This window comes from Cavia porcellus, unplaced genomic scaffold (genome assembly GCF_034190915.1).
Source record: "Cavia porcellus strain 051 isolate PalLab524CR breed Dunkin Hartley unplaced genomic scaffold, mCavPor4.1 scaffold_1, whole genome shotgun sequence".
NCBI classification, from domain to species: Eukaryota; Metazoa; Chordata; class Mammalia; order Rodentia; family Caviidae; genus Cavia; species Cavia porcellus.
The window spans coordinates 49,273,545-49,293,158 of NW_026947484.1; the positions used below are offsets into that span (position 1 = coordinate 49,273,545).

Here is a 19,614-nt window from a genome sequence, read left to right on the forward strand (position 1 = left end):
AGAGCCTGCCAGGCAGCCTTCCAGAGTCAGCCATCAAACACAGAAAGAAAATCAATAGAGAGGAGAACAGATAAGAAGGGCCAAATATTGCAAAGGACTAAGCTGCGGGCCCCACACCCAGTGAGGGACTGAGACGCAATGGAGTTTTAGAATTGTCCATACACTGAACTAAAATATTAAACTTCCTTATTTGAGGAGATAAGAAAACATGTAATGTAGCCAGAGGGCTGAAATGCAGCAAATCTTACAGCCACCATGAGGAGAGAGACAACAGAGGATCAGTGAATGCTCAGAGCAAGGAGGAAGCCTGTTGGATTTTAGAAAAATCACTGTGGCATCAACAGGCTGGAGCAGGGCCATGCTGGAAGCAGTGATCCCCAGATGCTGAAGACAGGCTGATGAGTCCAGGGCCAGGCTGTGTGAGCATAGTTACCAAGAGGTTACCGAGAAGGAAGACAGGCAGGTAAAATTGAAGAGCACGTTATAAAGACCAGACCAAGCAGCTACGTGCTCAGGTCATGTCCACCAGCAAGGTTAATGATGGGCAGCATGAACCCTTAAGACCCTGGAAAACATGAGCAAGACCAGGAAGGGGTTTGGACATGGCTTATCTGGCATGCGCAAGGTACTGGATTCAATACCCAGCACTACAAACAAACAAACTCAGTTGCTTTTAAACATGTTAACTGTATAGTACAGACAGCTGTGAATGTTACTGTATTCTTTTTAGTCCAAAACACTTAGACCATACTCTTCTCTAAACCTGCATGGACTAATTCTGTTACAAACTAACAGTTTATAATGGTGTATTCCTGTAATCTCAGCACTGGGGAAGCTGAGGCAGGAGGACCGCTGCAAGTTTGAGGCCAGCCTGGGGCTACATAGTACATTCAAGGCCAGCCTGAATGGCATAGCAAGACATTGTCTCAAAAAACAAGACAAAATGAACAACAACAACAAAAAAAAAAAAACCCCAAATACAAACAAACAAGGAATACAATGATTTCCTGACCACAGGTTTTCTGAGGGCCAGCCCAAGCCAACCATCCTTCCGCCTCTTGGATAGCTGGCACAGACGGTGTTTGATAAACACACACATTAGCCCTACAGACTTCTTAGCATAAGGAAACAAGGCCCAATACCTACATAGTGAAGAACATATAAAATCCCACTGAATGAATTACTGGCTCAAACAACGCCCAGCTCCTTCAATAAGAGTGAACTTTGAAGTCATTATGTGAGGTGAAATAAGCACTGGCTGAACCAGGCATTTTTCTCAGCCCTTTGTGTAGATGAGCCCGTTTCATCCTCACCGTGGCCTGTGGAGTGGGTGGGCATTAACAGCCCCCATGTGCGCATGTGGCATCTGAATGGGGCACAGGTGGTAGGAACAGGATTTGGAATCCTAACCCGAAGCTCAAGGCCACCATGTCTTAGCCCCTTGGTCCTTCCCTATACTCCTTTTGAAACTGTCCCCTGTCACCTTGGCACCCTCGCAAGTCCTGTTGGATGGAAGAGTATTGTTTTCCATTCTTCAACTTTCAGTCTGTGAATTTCTTTTTTGGATTAAATGTGTTTCTTGCAGTCAGCATATTGTTGGATCCTGTCGTTCGATCTATTCTTCCAGTCTGTTTCTTTTGATTGATGAACTGAGACCATTAATATTGATGGTTATAACTCATATGTACTGACTTATCCTTGTCGTGGTATTTTCCTGTTGTTGGCTCCCATTTTTCCCCATTTAATTGCTTGCCTTGCCTGATGGATTCATTCCGTTGGGGTTTGTGGAGACGTAATCCTTGTTACCTCTTTCTACAATGTCCTTCAGAACATTTTAGAGCATTGATTTGGTGGTCATAAATTTCCTCAGGTGTTCTTTGTCATGGAAATGTCTTATTTGCCCATCATTTTTGAAACTTAGTTTTTCAGGGTACATCACTCTAGGATGGAGGTTGTTTTCTTTTTTGGGCTTGAAATATTTCAAGCTCCCCTTGACTTGACCATTTGTGTTGAGAAGTCTGCTGTAATTCTAATGGGCTTTCCTTTATAGGTGACTTGTTTCTTTTAATAGCTCTTAATATTCCATTCTTGTGTTGAATTTCCATGATCTGGACTATTGTATGCCTTGGTGTAATTTTCTTTTATCATGGCTAATTGGAGTTCTATATGCTTCATTTATCTGTATGCCAAATTTTTTTCCATGCTTGGGAAGTTTTCTGCTATTACTTCTGTGAACATGATTTTTACATCATCTACACTGGTTCCTCTTTTTGGATTGACTCCAGTCAGTCTTATGTTACTTTTCTTGGCATCATGCAGCAACTGCTGGATTCATTTCATTTGGTTCTTGCTATTTTTAAGAAATATTTTTTCCATGCTTGCTAACCACAGTCCTGTCTTCTGTATCTGAAATTCTGTCCTCACTTTGGCTCATTCTATTGCATATACTTTCAATGGAATTTTTATCTCCTGGATTCTGTTTGAATCTGTTTCATGGATTCCATTTCATTCCTATGTTGGGTGTTTCCTAAGCTCCTCTATTTTTTTAAATATGTATCTACTCTACAGTCACCAAGCAAGTCCATCATTATGGCCACCATCTCTGATTAGATTTTTTTTTCCTAGAGCCTTGTTCATCTTCTTTGTTATTTCCACTGGTACCACTTCAATGTCCAGGTGGTACTGGACTCAGTGGATTGTTCCACTTCATCGCCCCTAGGTTTGCCTTTAGCAGGCTGGAAGTCTGAGCTTACATCCTGTTTAAGTGTCTTCTCACTTTCAGTTTTTGAGTTTAATTCTTATATCAATGCTTGTAAACTGCCTATGGCTAGTAGTTCTACTGCCGGTATTTAAAACCCGTAGGAAATGACTATTTTTCAGAGGTGTCTTCCAGGTGCAGCTGCTTTTGGGTTCTGAGTCTGTTGTAAGATTCTGCTGCTTCATTTTATTGGGGATGAGTAGCTGCTGCCTACTTGGCCCAGGCCCCCTGGTTTTTTGGCACTGGCATACAGTATTGTTTATGATCCTTAGGCAATCTCAGTCTTGGCACCGCAGGAAGAACAAGTGACTAGAACAGTTATGTCACCTTGGCTAAACTAGAACAACCCACAACAACTGCCTCAAAAACAGCCTAGAAAACAACAAACTGAAGCAATGATTAATTTGCCACCTTTAACCTTATGAACTAGATTTATGGCTATAGAACCAGATCTAAAATGAACCTGAAAATTGTGTGCAGTAAACAAACCCTCAATATGGCTATTTTACCCTAGAGAGGGGGAATTTACAAGTAGTTAGGGGGAAAATAGAGAAATAGAAAAAGAAGGTGAAGTTAGAAGCAAAGCTGGAGTGTAAGTGCAGATCACACCAACTCTGGGGAACCGATCAAGAACACAGGAGGGAAAGAAAAGAGAAGGAAATAAAGACAAAAACAGAACAGATCAACAATGAAAGAAAACTAGAAACCATGTATGCACTCACAAAAAACAAGAGCAAACAAAAAAAGCAAAGAAAGAAAGGCAAAAAGAAAAAAGAAACTAAGTGAGTCCACTTCAAGATGTATCTCTGCTGTCCGTGGTAGACAATGTGCACAGACAGGTCCACATCTGAGCTCACAAATCCCAGCTAGCAGCCGTAGCTTTATATCGGGATAATAGATAACCCCAAGAAGCCTGCACCTTTAGTTCCACAGATGTTCAGGAGGTTTCTGGCTGCCAGGCTGGAACTTCACCTGGTCAGCCTGCAGCAGTCCCTGTGCCTCCTGCCAGCTTGAACTTGGCTTCCTGATGCTGTTACTGTGAGCCACTAGGTGGAGCCAGCTGCTGCTGCTGCTGCTGTTCTGAGTCCTGAGCTCAGCTGGCCCCTCTCCAGGATGGCTACAGGTGAATTGGCCTCTCCTGGGGGTAACTCACCAGCCACTGAGGTTAACTGTGTCCACTGCCTCACTCTACCCATGTGCTTCTCAGTGGAGAACTCTGGGGTCACCAGTAGTCACTGTGGGTCTGCAGGCTTGAATCAGCCATCCCATGCAGTGGACCAGAGCTCAGGGAGGAAGCTCACCTGCTGCCTCCCTCCTCTTTACTGATGTCTCTCTCATGGCTCTCCCCATGGGCTTCTGTTCGGACCCTTCCTGGGTTGTGGGGACCCACTGCCTTCCTTCTCTTCCCCAACTGCTAATTCCAGTGTCTGGACACATCTCAGAGAGGCGCTTTCTCCGCTGCTCACCCCAACTTCCCACCTCCGCGCTCCTCTACCTGCCTCTGGGGTCTCCTTCCCACTGCTGAGTTCTTTTCTCCCTCTTCTTACACTGTTCATGGCCTCCTCCCATTCCTCTGAGGAGCTCAGGCACTTTTCTAACTTCACCTGTCTTTGGTAACTCACAAATTTAAATCACTCACCTTGAGCCCATGTACATCTCTCCTTTTTCCTCCATATGAATGCAAATGTTCAACATCCTTGTCTCAGAATGTGTTCTGGCTGCTTTTGCTGCATAACAGAACACCCTAGAATCCAGCTGGGATACAGTTTATTATGGTCATGGGTCCTGGAGGTCAGAGGTTCAGATGGGGTACAGAGCCAATGGCTGGCCCATGGCCTACGTTTCAGGGTCCCCGGCAGGGTGCCAAGTCAGGTGGGGGCTGCGATTACCTGGGTTTTGCTGAGGTGTCTAGTGTTCTGTGCTGGCTGTTGGGTGAAACCCCAGCCAGGACCCTAACACCAGTGTCAGTTCCCTCCGGGCAACCATGACTTCTTCAAAGAATGAGTCTCAGGGATAGCTGAACTTCTGAGGTGATGCAGCGCTTCAAAGTGTCTCACTTAGGGCCTGGGATTTAGCTCAGTGGCATAAGCGCCTGCCTGGCAAGCATGAGGTTGTGAGTTTGATCCCCAGTACCAAAAATTAATTAATTAATCAATTAAAGCCAAATGTGGTGGCACATGCCTGTAATCCCAGCACTCTGGAGGCTAAGACAGGACTGTCACAAGTTCAAGACCAGTCTGGGCTACAATGACCAGTCTGAGTTCAATGCCAGTCTGAACTGCATAGTGAAACCATGTCTCAAGAATCAAAAATCAAACAAAACAAAACAAAACAAAACAAAAAACCAAAGTGTCTAACATCCTTCAAACACTTGCCTGTGGACTCAGTCTCACAGTTTTTCCTCACCAGAAAGGAGGAAATGGGGCCAGGGATACGGCTCAACAACATTAAGTGCCTGCCTAGCAAATGCAAAGTCATGAGTTCAATTCCTGGTAAACTTCCCCCCCTCTATAAAAGGGAATACATTGTATGAGGTGTTTCTTTCACACTTTCCTAATTCTTATAAGAGCCTGGGCAAAATAGCCGGGTCTTTCTTCATTGCTAGGACAAAATTCAGTGGTACTTTGATTCATGATTCTGGCTACAAACCAAATCGGACAAGAACCAAATCAAATTCTGTAGATAGGTTCAAGGTTGACCTTATAGGGAAATTTGATTCGGTTCTCATTCAGTTCAGTTTGGGACCAGAATCATGGAAACAATTAAGTTGGCAAACCAAGGGACCCCTGTACCCAGCACCCACAAGTTAAAGAAGGGAAGGTTTATTTCACCTCACAGTTTGTAAGGGTTTCAATCCAGTCAGCTGGCTCTAAGGCACAGCAGAACAGCACGACAGAGGAGAAACAGGTCCTGGTATGACATGCAGGAGGCAGGAAGTATTGAGCTTTCCTTTCCCTTTTATCCCATCCAGGCTACGAGCCTATTGGGTGGTGCCACTCACATCCATGCTGGGCCTTCCTATTACCCACACCCAGAACTACGCTAAACCAATCAGTGGCTGATTTAGCTATCACACCCTTAATTCATATTCACACACTCTAGATCCAGCCACCTCTGAAGAGTCCCACCTGTGAGCACATGAGGCTTTGGGGGGCCATCAAGCTACAAGCTCATAACAGTGGCTATAACCTACCACTAATTACTAAAAAGACAAGCTGACAATTAAACTAGGACATATGCTCATAATTGTTTGGCTAAGAAGGGAACAAGGTCACATGTGAACTCAAGGTCTTTCACATTCGAACAAGACCTAACTTGTAAACATGGCCATGGATTGCTCAACAATGCAGATATGTCCTGAGAAATGAGTGATTCAGCAGTTGTCTTTGCATGATCAGCAGAGCGCAGCTCTCAAGAACCTAGATGGTAAAACCTGCTAACCTTACTACACACCTACATTAGATGGGACCCGTGCAGCCCATTGCTTCAGGACTGCAATGAACAAAAATGCAATATGAAATCCAAATACAGAAAAAAAATGGTGCAGTCAAGAGACACAGTGGGAGCCAAGGATTTAGCTCAGTAGCACAAGCACTTGTTTGGCAAGCACAGGGTTTTGATTTCAATCCCCGGTACCAAAAAAAAAAAAAAAAAGACAGAGAGAAAACACAAGATGGATAAGTCTGCTGTTGGCTCAACCCAGTATATTTTATGATAAATATTTTTAATAAGTAGGAGTATACTCTTAAGTAATACAGGGCTGGGGATTTAGCTCAGCAGCAGAAGCACCTGCCTGGCAAGCACAAGGTCATGAGTTCAATCCTGGTACCAAAAAAAAATATAAATTAAATACTAAAAATCTTATTATACTAAGTACATAAATCAGTAACACACTGGCTTATTATCATAAGTATTAACATACCATCCATAACTGTCTGTGCTATACTTTTATACTACTGGTAACAAAGGTTTGCTTACACCAGCAACACACATACACACGTGCGTGTGCAAGTAGTGCACTGCACCACGATGGCTCAGGGCTGCCAGGTCACTAAGCAATGGGAATTTTTCAGCTCCAGTAGAAACTTATGAGGTCACATCGCAGATCCAGGCTGACGGACACATCACCACGAGACACAGGACAGCACAGACGTCCAGTGTTCTCTGATGTCAGGGTGTAAAGGTTTCCCGCAGTATTTCCTATACTACCGGAATTTCACAGCCACCTCCCACTGCCCGTGCAGTGAGCTCAGGTGCTGGGGTATCTTCTATTCTCTTTTCATGCGCAGTTTCTCTGTCTGGTAAATTGCATCTCACAGTAAACAGTGAGATCTTGGAGTTTTTTAAAAATATTTTCACCATGTATAAATGATACAACACACAACACATGTGCTACTCAACCATTCACGTTATTGGTAAGGCTTCCAGTCAACAGCAGGCAATTAGTAAAATCGTAGGGAAAAAAAAGTTACACATGGCGGGGTGTGGTAGCACATGCCTGTAATCCCAGTTATACTCAGGAGGCTGAAGCAGGATCATTGAGTTCAAGGCCAGCCTGAACTAATAGCAAGACTGTGTCTCAAAAGACCAAGAAAAACAAAAAAAGTTTAAAAAGAAAGTTATACGTGGATTTTCAGCTCCCTGGGGTTCAGTGACTTTAATCTCAGAGTTGTCAAAGGGGTAAATGTACAGTGAAAAGCCTTTTTCTGCCCGTCTCCATCCACATAGTTTGTATCCCTGATTAATATGTAATGGTGCATTCTCTGATTTTCCCTCTTTCCTACAAAATATAACTGTTCTGCCACATTCAGCTACTCTAAGACACAGGACATATAGGTCACGTCTGTTCAGAGCTATAGGAAGTGAACTCTAGTATATAAATCATTTCACATATACAAGGACATGTGTAAAATAAATTGTCAGAGGCCGGATTTCCAAGTAGGACACATACAGCTGTGGCTAAATCACCCTTGGAGGGGGGGGGGGTTAAGCGCCATCCTGTCAATTGTATCGGCTTGGGAGTCACCCAGGGGCTTGAGGGGCACACTTCTGAGTGTGTCCAGATGGGTCATCGAGGTCCTGCCCTTTGTGGGGCTGCTTCTGTGCTCTGCTTCCTGCCTGCCATGAACTAAGCCTTGTCCCACCACATCCTTCTGGCTTGGAACCAACCCATATGAACTGAGCCTCCTGAAATGGTAAGCCGACTTAAGCCTCACTTTCAAATTGTGGGTGCTGAGTGTTAGGTCCCAGTAACAGGAAAGCCCATAATGTCTCCCTGGCCCCACCGCTCCCCCATTAAAGGATTGGACCACACAGCTCATGGAGCCTTCTGGAGGTTAGGCCTGCCTAGAGGAAGTAGATCACTAGGGTGTGCTGGGAAGGGTTTATTCTGTCCCCATCTCTCTCTCTCTCTCTCTCTCTCTCTCTCTCTCTCTCTCTCTCTCTCTCTTCCTCCCTCCCTCCCTCCCCTTCCCTCTCCCCGCTCTTCCCCTCCCTTTCTTCCTCCTCCCCTCCCCCTCCCTTCCCCCTTCCCCTGCTTCATGGCTACTGTGAGTGAAGTAGTTTCATTCCATCCTGTCCTCCTCACCACAGGCCTAAGAAAAAATAGATTCATCTGGCCATGGGCTGATACCCCTGAAGCAGTCAAATGAAGTATTCCCCTTGCCAAGTTGTTCATCTCAGTCATTTTGTCACGATGAAGAAAAACTAACGCAGAAAATTGGAGCCAGGAAGTTTCCAAGATGATATCCAACACATGGTTTAGAAGTGTTTGGAACTGGTTTGCAGGAGTTTGGAAAGGCGTGGAGACGCCTGCTAGGGAGGCACTAGAATGGTGATTCTGGGAGAGATCTGGGAAGACCAGAGTGCTGATTGGAACACAGACAGCAAACACTGCTCAGGAAGCTGGAAAAGGACTGAGGACTGCTGTGAGGATGAGACTCCACTGATTACATCCAAAGAACAAGTATGCATTTTGTGCATGCCCCAAGACACTGTGAGGCTGGGATTAACATGCTCACAACAGGACATAATTCACACATTAGCCACCCCGGGGCCTCCATGCTAACAGTGAAAGGCTAGAGAATTTGGAGAAAGAGATTTCAAAGCAGCGCAGCCTTCAGAGTATGTGGCATGGATATTGCTGGCTTTTAGTCAGAATTATAGTGACACAGAGCAGAAAGATTTGAAAAACTTGTTTTGCCAGAAAAGAAACCCAAGTCAAATCAAAGCCAAGGAAGATATGGCTGCTGAAAAGATTAGCACCATTAACAAGAAACCAAGTTCTCCACCACCCCCACCCCCAGAATATAAAGGATGTCTTGAGCACATCTCAGGAATTGGTCAGACCCAGTCATCAAAGGCTTTAAGAATGTGAAAGTGTAAAGGTACTTTGAGGACAGAGTGTCAGAAGGCTCTGCTCACACACAGCTAGCTAGGAAACTATTTCTCTGGAATTCCCTTCATCCACCAGCCATCCAGGCACTCAGGTGACCTGCCCACTGCAAGGTGGCCCAAGTGGGCCTGGTTACTTTTTGTGCTGGTAGCAAACCTTAGCATCATCCATGTGGTGCTAGGTTTGCAGGCATGCACAATGTAAGAGTTGTGAGGTCATGGGCACCTCCTCCCAGACTTCAGAGGCAGTCTGGGAGATCAGGCAGTATGTGGCAGAAGTGGAATCCTGCAGGCAGCCCCCAAGAGGGTGATGCTTTAAGGTGGGAAGCCAAAGCTTCAGTAGAGAACCCATAAAGTCAGAAATGTGCAAACTCTGCCTTGGCAGCTTCCAAACCCTCTAGAACTTGCACCATGCACCATGCACCATGCATCCTGGTTGTCATATATAGAGCTATAGGATTTAAAATTCCCCTTTCAGGTTTCAGTCTTACTTTGGTCTGACTGTTCCCTGGTATTCCTACCCTGCATTTTGGAATGAGAATTGTTGGAGCTGCTAAGTTGATACACTGCAGGATTGTCGCATGGCCCAGGTGTGGCTGAACTGAGAATGAGGAGATGCCTCAGGAGACAAGATAGGCCACAGTTGAGGCCACTTGGAGACTTTCGGGATAGTTTTCCTTAATTAGCATTTTCAGTTTCTCTGAGGGATCCTTGAACCCCTCCCAAGATCCTGTTCATGTTTCCTGCTTTTTCCAGGGTCAGTTGGTCAGCCGGCTAGCAGAGTTATGAACTCTGCAGAGGACTTTAGTCCTCCTGGAGTCCTAAAGATCATGCCACTTGTCTCATTCCTTTGGGCCTTCGCCATGCACCCATTTGGAGGACTGGGGATCTAGGTACAGACTCCAACAAAGACTGCTTACCATGTGCCTGCCCTACCAATGCAGACTGGAAGTGTGCGAAACCTTCAGGGGTTTTTTGTTTTGATTTGTTTTGTTTTGGATTTTTTTAAAGGGTTCATAGCTAATAGTTTGCCTTGCATCTCAGGGCAGATTTTGAACTTAAGACTTCTGAGCAAGGCTGAAATTTCTAAGGCAATGGAAACTTTGAGATGGAGAATGTATTTTGCATCACAAGATAGATGTTAAGTCTTTAGGGGCAAAGAGTGAGATGCAACAGTTTGAATCTCAATGTGTTGAAGCCTCAGTCCCCATCTGGTGGCACTTCCCGGAGCTGATGGAGAACTGGGAGGTGGAGCCCAGATGAAAGAAAGAGGTCACTGGGGGCGAAGAGTTTCTTTTGACCTCTCCAGCCCTCCTCTCCCCTCTCCACTTCCTGGTCACCTAGGAGATAAAGTGAGCAGCTCTGTGCCACCATGCCCTTCCCCCACACCATAGCCCAGAACCATGGAGCCAGTGCAAACTGTACCCAGCTAAAGGAACCTTAAAGAGGCTTGTCCCATACAAGATGTGAATTCTGTTCAAGTCCTGATTCAAATAAATCAACTTATAAAGAGATGCTTGTGTGACAATCAGAGAAGTATAAACATTTGCTAGATACCTGACAGTAGGGAATTACTGTCATTTTCACACCTGATCACATAAGGCTTTTTGAAGTCCTATTTTAGAGGTATAGTGAAATGTTTATCAATGAAATGACATGTCTAGGATTTGCTTGAGATAATTCAGGCAGAGGATTGTGAAGTCAAGGAGCTTGTGAAAACTCGAGGGAAAAATCAAGACAGATCTGTGTGCATGTTGATACTACATGGGCTACACATGGCTCGTTATGATCATGTGTGCATTTGGATCGATTCTATAAACTGAGCTTAAAAGCTGCAACCCTAACAAGGCAAAGAGTTAACATGTCGTCTATCCTTAAGAATTCAGCTTAAGCCGGGATCTAGCTCAGCGGCACAGCACCTGCCTAGCAAGCCCAAGGTCCCGAATCTGATTCCCAGCACACACACACAAAAAAATCAATGCAAGTGTTCATCAGTGTGCCACGCAATTTGCAAGGGATCAAAAGATGAAAAGGGACAATCCCCTCATCTCTAAATAAGCCTAAAAATACTGCCAATAAGACTACAATAACACGAAACCCTAGCAAGTGGGTTCCCCAGCCTTGAAACTAAGAAATGATTTGCCTCAGCTCAGACCTTTGACTCATTTCCAATCCCCCCATCTAATTACCATAGACTCGGCTGGGAATTTAGGACTGCAGGGAACACATTCACTTGCAGGAGCTGGATTTAGGAACCGCTCCTATTCAGTAATCCCGGTCACGTCCAGGATGGCGGGATTGGACAGCGGCCTCTCCTGGCTACTTTTAGTACTGCAATCTCATTAACTGAACACTGCAAACTGGAGCAGGCAGCCCTGGAGTCTCGGAGGGGCAGCACAGGCATGGAGGAAAAAAATAGAAAAATGCAAAGTGGATTTTCAAATTCATTAGCAAAACATTAAGATTAAATTAGAGGCAGTGTCAGAGGTTGCAGTGATTCCCGGCTCTGCTACTTTCCATGTGCCCAGGGGAGTGACACTGTGCCCTCCAGTTCCAGTGAGCGCCGGGCAGCACAGGTGAAGGCCTGGACAGGCCTGAGACACCAGGCTGCTGGCTCCGCCTCCCCTCTGCGCTCCTTCTCCTAGCCCAGAACAGGCCTGTTCCGCGCTGTCACCGGCCTGGGCTCCAGCTCAGGGCTGTGTTCTCGCAGAAGCTGCAGGATTCTCGAGGGCAGGAACTGTAGCCTGCCTTGCTCTCGCTGTGTCCCCTCCTTGGTGCTGTGCCATCCTCAGTGACTTTAGGTGAAACCACAGTAAAATTCCCACTTGGTCTTACAGATAACGGGCTCATAAGTTCGGCTAGGGTGGGATGGTGGCAGCTCCTGACCTCAGGAATGGGTTGAAGTTGCAAATCCCTGGGACCTTAGAGCATGACCTTATGGGAAATGGTGCTGTAGCTGCAAAAGACGCTGGCTGAGAGGAGGTATCTGGATGCAGAGCTGCTCCTATATCCCCTGTGACTCCTGCCCTCCTAAGAGGGGAATCCAGACCCGGGCAGAAGCTGAAAAAGTTGCAAACCAAAGAAAAAGAAGGTGGCCACCACTACACACCAAGGAGAAGCGAGGAAGGTTCCCCAGCTGCTGGGTTCACAGGTATGGTGAGTCTGCTGACACCCTGATTTCAGACTTTGATCCTCTAGGACTTCCGGCCAGGAATTTCTGTAGTTTAGACCATCTGCTGTGGCACTTTGTTCCGGTAGCCTGAGAAGCCAACCGAGGGAAAAAAAAAAGTCTGTGTGGCTGCATCTTACGAAGCACAAAAGACGCTTATGGATAACTGGAGTTTTTTAAGATAGGATCTCAAGACATAGTCCAAGTGGACCTTGACCTCACTATTAAGTCCAGGCTGGCCTCAAACTCATGAAAATCCTCCTGCTTCAGCCTCCCAAGTGCTGGGATAACAGGCATGTGCCATTACTCCTCAAAGATATTTGTTTTGTTTTGTTTGGTACTGGTAATCAAACACACGACTTCACACCTGCCAGGCAGGTGCTGTACCCCTGAGTTCTATCCCCAGCCCGCAGATAATATATCTTTAAAGGAACTAGAGGACTGGCTTTTCTCTCTCATCCTCATTCACTTCTCAAATTTTAATCCACTTAGACCACTTCCAAATTCCAATCGTAAATCATGGCTTTATTTTTCCCTGTTCTTTTTGACAACTTTCAAGAAAAAGTCTTAGCAAAATTAAGGCAATTATTAATGAGTCAGGATTTAAGTGAGGTACACACACCCTAATAGCACCTCTTACTCAGATGACACTTTCCTCTACAAACTATCTTAGCGCTTGGGACACACACTCACCTTTCACCTAAAACACGGTGACAGGTGACAGTAAATGATTTGACAGGCTTTTAGTCCCCACGCAGCCTGAGTTAACAAATCGATTTGTGATTCAAAAAGAGAAACCTTTTGTAACTACTAGCACATTTCAGTATAAAGCAGCTGAGATCCATTTTTGACAGTGTTTCTAATTCACCGCAGAAAACAGATACAATCTTGTCCTGAGAGGGGCTAAGTCCAGGGTGTGTGGCTTTCTGAGTCACCCCAGGTGTGGTCGCCTCCCACCAGGTGGAGTACACAGCACTTCTGAAATTGGAGACATTGTCACCAGGATTATGAAAACTGTCTTGGCCTCGTGGATAAGACCAGCTGAAACCTAGTCTACTAGAAATGCAACACAAGTACCCAAACTTGCGTGCTCCCCTAAATTCACTAAAGGACCATCGATGGATGGGACATGCTACACCCTTCAGCCTGCAGCGAGTGACACTATCTGCAAGACTGTTCCCCACACACCTGGGAGAGAACAGGAAATGAGGAGGGTCAGTCACACTAGGACCAAGGCCCTCCCGCAGCGCTAGACACCCAATTAAGCAGAGAATGGCCAAGGGCACCCAGGAGGAGCCCGAACAGGGAGGAAAGCGCGCCAGCGTAAGGCTGCAACCTTCCGCCTGGCCCACTGTCTATGGCTAGCTGTGAACAGCAATGGGAGGATGGCCAGCTGACGACACCTGACCACTGTGACTGTGGTGCTTCCAGGGTAAGGTGCAGCACCAGGGGACAGGATGGCAGGCCAAGGTCACAGGGGGAAGAACAGCTCAGAGCACCAGGTGGCACCCGTCCACACAAGGGGAGCAGCAAAACCACCCCAACCTTGAGCACAGCTTTCCAACCACCGAAGCCAACACCAGTGACCAGATTAATACACAGCAACCAAAAGGCAGGCAGTCCTGGAGCTTGGTCACTGGCTTAGAAAAGTAAGTTTCAGAATAGGTTCCCATCTATTACCCAAAAAGGAATGGGGGGGGACAGGATGCTTTCTCTACTACAATACTAAAGAGGCCCCCGTAGGCTCCCCTCTCTCCTCCACCCAGGCGAGCTCATGACACAGGTGCCACCATATCAGGCTCATTCCTTCACGATCGGGGCCACCCGAGCCGTACCCTCTGCTATTGTCCCACTAGTTAGAGCTCTTAAAAGAAGGACCCTCAACAGTGAATCCTTGCGTATGAGTGAGCCCTTACATGTAGGCCTGCAAACTTTCCACTATCCATGGTGAGAAATGTGTGCACGCGCACACACACACACACACACACACACACACACGCGCGCGCACATGCACACATGTACACTGTACCTGTAAAACCTGCAGAGCAGTTCCCTGGCACACTCATCCTAGCCAGCCACAGCTCCACAGCCCTGGGAACTCAGCTACTGGGAAGCCTGAGGCAGGAAGATCGCCAAGTTCAAGGGCGGCCTGGGCCACTTAACAAGACCCTCTCTCAACACATAAGCCAGGTGTGGCAATGCACCCTAGGAAAAGAAGGCAAGAGGGTTACAAGTTCGAGCCCAGCATGGGCAACTTAGTGATTGAGCAAGACTTGTCACAAAATGAAATGAAACAGAAAGTAAAAAGGGGCTGGGGACGTACTTCAGTGCAAAGGCCTGTGGCTTACTCCCCCACACTGCATAAAATAAAATTTAAAAAGTAAGAAAATGCCTCAGACAGAAGACTATTACCAAGAATATATAAAGACCTAAAAAGCTTAGACCCCTTCCCCCAAAAATAAAAGGCCCAATCAAAAAATGGCAACTGAAATGAATAAACACTTCTCAGAAGTAAAAATGATCAAGAAGTACATGAAAAAATGCTCCATGCTGCTGGCTATTCGAAAAATACAAATTAAGCTGGTGGTATATACCAATAATCTTAGCACTTGGGAGGCTGAGGCAGGAGGATCACTACATGTTTAAGGCCACCCTGCGCAACATAGCAAGACCTTGTCTCAAAAAAAAAAAAAAATTAAAACAACCCTAAGATTTCATCTGACTCCAGGAAGAATGGCCATCGTCAAAAAAATTAGTAACAAATGCTAGCCAGGCTGTAGGGAAAGATACTTCTACATTGTTGCTGGGAGTAAAATCACTATGGAAATCAGCCCTGAAGTCTCCTCAAAAAACTAAAACTAGGGGGCTGGGGATTTAGCTCAGCGGCATACGCGCCTTCCTTGCAAGTGTGTGGTCATGAGTTTGATCCCTGGTACCAATAAAAACGAAAAAGACAAAAAAAAAGCAAAAAACTAAAACTAGAAATTCCATTTGACCCAGTTATTCCCCTTCTAGGTATCTTCCCCAAAGAATTAAAGACATCGTATTGAGAGATCCACACATGCACGTGTTTATAGCAGCACAATTCACAACAGCTAACTCTTCAAAGTGGCCCAGGTATCTATCCACAGATGCATGGATAAAGAAAATGCAGCATTTACACACAGTGGAGTACTACTCTGCCCCAAAGAAGGATAAACATGAGTCATTTGTAGGGAAATGGATACAACTGGAGATCCTAATATTAAGTAAAGAGCAAAACAAAAGATAGGAGGAGGAATGGAGATGACTACAAATTTCAGGCCAGTCTGAGCTACATAGAATCCCTGTATCAAAAAACCAAATAAATAAATAAGCAAGATAAAACAGGCTGGGGAAATGTAGCTCAGTGATAGTTTGTCCGAGTTTAATCTCCAGGATGGCAAACCAACAAAACAGACTTACTGCTCCATCTCATTACACGTGACAAACTGGTCTTAGCCATTCTGTTCCTTGTCTTTTTTAATGGTGTATTTTTTAAAGGCATCCTCCGTGGAGGTGCTGCACATGAACAAGCAACTAAGAGCAGCAGGCAGGCCGCCCAGCTACCACCTGTGTGCACTGCAAACCACTGCCTCAGTTTCCCCACCATGAAGATGAGGAGTAAGCAGGAGCATCCACGTAACGCACTGAGCCCAGCACAAAGCCCGATTCTGAGCTGCTTCTAATCTTCAACGGTCCCCGTACTTTTTACAGTGGTAAAATATAAAGCTCCTTATCTTGGCTATCGGAAGTCCAAATCATTGACACAGTGCCAGGCAACTGTTACCAACACTTTCATCACCCTAAAAGAAAACCCCGCATCCACTCAGCAGTCCCTCCCTGGGCTCCCCTCTTTCCTAGCTGACATACACGAATCTGCTTTCTGTCTCTAGGGCCATGAACTTTAAAATAATACTTGTGGCTGCTCAGAAGGCTTTTCTAGCAGGGAATGAAGCTTAGACCTCGTAGCTAAACTTCCAGGCCTAAGAGACATTGGTGATTTTTCTCCAGCAAACCTGTGACCACTTAAGTTTATTTTGTAACCTGCCCGAGGCAAGAATTCCCTCTTTCCTGGAGTCACTGCTAGGTTAGAGATCACTCTCAATGAAGAGGCATCCACCTTGGATACCCACAAGAAGCAGAATGTGTAAGGCCAGTAAGATCCCTCTCTGTTACATCCGGGAACATCATTAAACCAGCCAACCCTCCTAATAAGTGAATGCAGAAAACCGAGCGACTGCTCTGGTGTGGTGGTGCACACCTGCAAACCCAGCACTCAGGAGGCTGAGGCAGGAGGGGTCGCCTCAAGTTCAAGATCAGCTTGAACTACATAGGGAGACCCTGTGTCAAACAAACAAACGAAATGGAGTGATTATTTTCTAGTTTTGCATTCTGAAATTCTGTTTTTGAGACTACAAACTTGTGCTGTCAAGAAGTTTTAAAAAATGAACTCTATTTCTTGGTTTTCAGAGTGTCATTTCCTCTTCCCACCCTTCCTTTGGGGTGCGGAAGTGGGCAGAAATAACTCAGTTCCTCCCAGCAGGAGTTTCCCGAGCTGCTCGCTGCTTTCAGGGAAATGACAGGGAGGCTTGTCTGAGGGGCGGCACTGTTTGTCTAGGGCACGCGGGGAAGGCAGAAGGCTTCTCCAGCCAAAGAAATCCGGGGCGCCAAGACGCCCAGAAGGTGGGGACTTGAGGCAGTGACTGCAATCCCAGCCGGAGAAGCCACGTTTTTAAAAATAAGGAGCTGGGCTGGAGATGAAGGTCAGAGGTCCAGGGCCAGGCCCTGGCTGTGATCTCCAATACCAAGAATAAGAAGGGCAACCTTGATCGCCCCACACGCGGGCAGCAAGACTCAGTCCTTCCACCGCCTTCACCGGGCCTCTGCACCCCCCGCCGCCACCGCCCCTCGGACCTGGGGAGCGCGCCGTGGAGCAGCAGCAAACGGCGCTGGCTTTCTTTAGAGTCAGAAGGAGGAGGAGGCTCCTAGCCGTAACCGATCCCAAGCAACCGCACACCTCCAGCTCTGGGGAAGCCCGCGCCCTTAAGTCTGCCAAATTTCGGAGAAGTCCCGAGCTGGAGGAAAACTTAAAAGTTTTCCTTTTAAGTTTAGGATAAAAAAAGAACTACCCTCTCGGAAGACCCCAGTCCCCAGGCAAGGGAGCCGGGTGCAGGTGTGGGATCCCCGGGGTGCCGAGAGCACACGAGGTCGGGACATCTCTCCCAGTTCTCCTGAAGGTTAGGGTCCCCCAGGCTGGGGCGTCCAGGGACAGCGATCCGCCCGGGTGCAGAGGGGGGCGGGGCAGGGTGCAGAGGTCACTGCCCCCCCAGTTCCGGGCCGCGGGCCAGCGCCGAGGGCGGGGTGGGAAGGTGACAGCAGCGCACGGCCACCTCCGCCCATCGTGGGGCAACTCCGGGAAGTCCCCGCAGCCACCTCCCGCGTGTCCCCGAGTGCCCCGCGCGTCCCCGCGTGAGTCCTCGCACCAACCTGAGATGGTCTCCTGGTAGCCCTTGGTGAAGAACTGCATGGCCGTGGCCGCGCGCCAGGGCGTCTTGAGCAGCCCCTGGCGCTGCGGGTCCTCGCCCAGCGCGCGCAGGATGGACGCGTAGGCGGCGGCCAGCGCCGGCAGGCTCAGCGCCTCGTCCTCCAGGCTGCGCGGCCGCTCGCCCTTCCAGCCGTCGGCGGCCGGCGCGCCCCGCGCCTCGGGGAACCCGTTACTGCACCGCGCCCCCTGCGGCTTCTCGGCCGGGGCCGGGCCCGGGCCCTGCTCCATGGACCCGCGAGTTCTTCTCGGGAGAGACCCAGGGGCGCCGCACGGTCGCGGGCAGCGACCTGTGGTCCGAGGCACCTGAAGAAAGGAGCCGCCCGCAGGTGGCGCGCTAGGAAGCCAGGGTGACAGTGGCTGGAGAGATTGGCAGTGCCGCCCTTTTATAAGCCGAAGGCTCGGCGGCGGCGCCTCCGGGCGCTCCCATTGGCCACAACCGCTTGACGTCATGTGTTAGCTCCGCCCCCTCGCCTTCCCGAAGCTCTGAGAGCCCAGGTGCAGCGCCAGACCCGAGTCTGCAAGCCGCAGGCGTCCGGGCACCGAGCAGCCCGGTGCAGCTCCTCACTCAGGCTGGACCCCTCCTCCCAGGAAAGATGAGCGAACTGGTGACCTCGCCGGGAAGGAGACCGAGGTGCGCCCGAGAAGAGACAGCTCCCCCGCGTGCTTTCTGGTGAAGACTAGAGGACTGTCGTCTAAAACCGACAGCGAACAGTGTGTCTAAAGGAAAGTCCCTGCTGTTCCCAAGAGGACAGCCGTCCTCTGTGGGTCCCGCAGGACGGGTTCTGTGATGGCACCGGTCGCCTGCCAGTCCCTGTTTAACTTTTGACACCCTGGCTTGCACAATCACTGGGTGAAGTCTTCCACACACCAGGAGTTTGATGGCCTGGGGACAGGTCACCCTGTGTCCTGTGTGATTTGCCGGAGCTGCGAGGAAACAGTGAGAGGGTCGCTGGAGAAAACAAAGATGCTTGCTCTTGATTAGTGACAGCAGCCCGAGGAAATAATCTTTGTTCTCCAGATCTGAAGAATGTGGCCACGAAAATGTGTCATTTGGATGCAAATCTCCAGCTGGCCACTCACCAACACCCTTTACAAAAAAAATTCTCCTTTATCAAAACCACCCCTAGCTCAGAGTTCCATAAGAGGAGACCCTGCCCGGTGTGGTGGCAAGGGCCTATGAGGCTGAGGCAGAGAGATCTCTGTGAGTTCGCCTCCAGCCCAAACTGCAGAGTAAAACCCTGTCTGGGGGGAGGGAGACACTTTCGGGCCAGAACCGTATTGTCAATAAAGTTCTTTCTCTACCACCTCCTTGGCTCTGTAATGCTGCCTTCCAACCATGAGCAAAATGACAGCCTTTTTGGTCTTCTAACTTGTGTGGTGGCCAGAACTTTGACCTTAGAGAAACTGATTCTCAAGTAAAAAATAGAAAATAAAAAAGACTTTCATTTAGACCCATTTGTATTTGGGAGAGGTTTAATTATGGAAATTTAGAGTTTAATCAGTTTACAGTGACACACAAAGCTCCTTTCCCCTGATACTGGTACACACTGTGAAATGCTATGATCCACTGGACTCTTAACCAATGACATCTGCTTTTATTGTTTGTTTGTTTGTTTGTTTTTGTCTTTTTCGTTTTCATTGGTACTAGGGATCGAACTCACGACTGCCTGCTTGCAAGGCAGGCGCTTATGCTGCTGAGCTAAATCCCCAGCCCCTTATTGTTTTCTT

The 19,614-nt window shown here is 47.6% G+C and overlaps 1 protein-coding gene across 1 annotated transcript in view; it reads right to left on the reverse strand.

Annotated features, from left to right (window-relative positions):
• Gch1 (GTP cyclohydrolase 1) overlaps positions 1 to 18,253 on the reverse strand; it is a 44,057-nt gene extending 25,804 nt beyond the window's left edge. Inside the window, exon 1 of the mRNA XM_003471837.3 lies at positions 17,829 to 18,253. Within this exon, the coding sequence (XP_003471885.1) occupies positions 17,829 to 18,114 (286 nt within the window). The 5' untranslated portion in view covers positions 18,115 to 18,253. The remainder of the gene's footprint in view (positions 1 to 17,828) is intronic.
• Between the last annotated feature and the right edge of the window lie 1,361 nt (positions 18,254 to 19,614).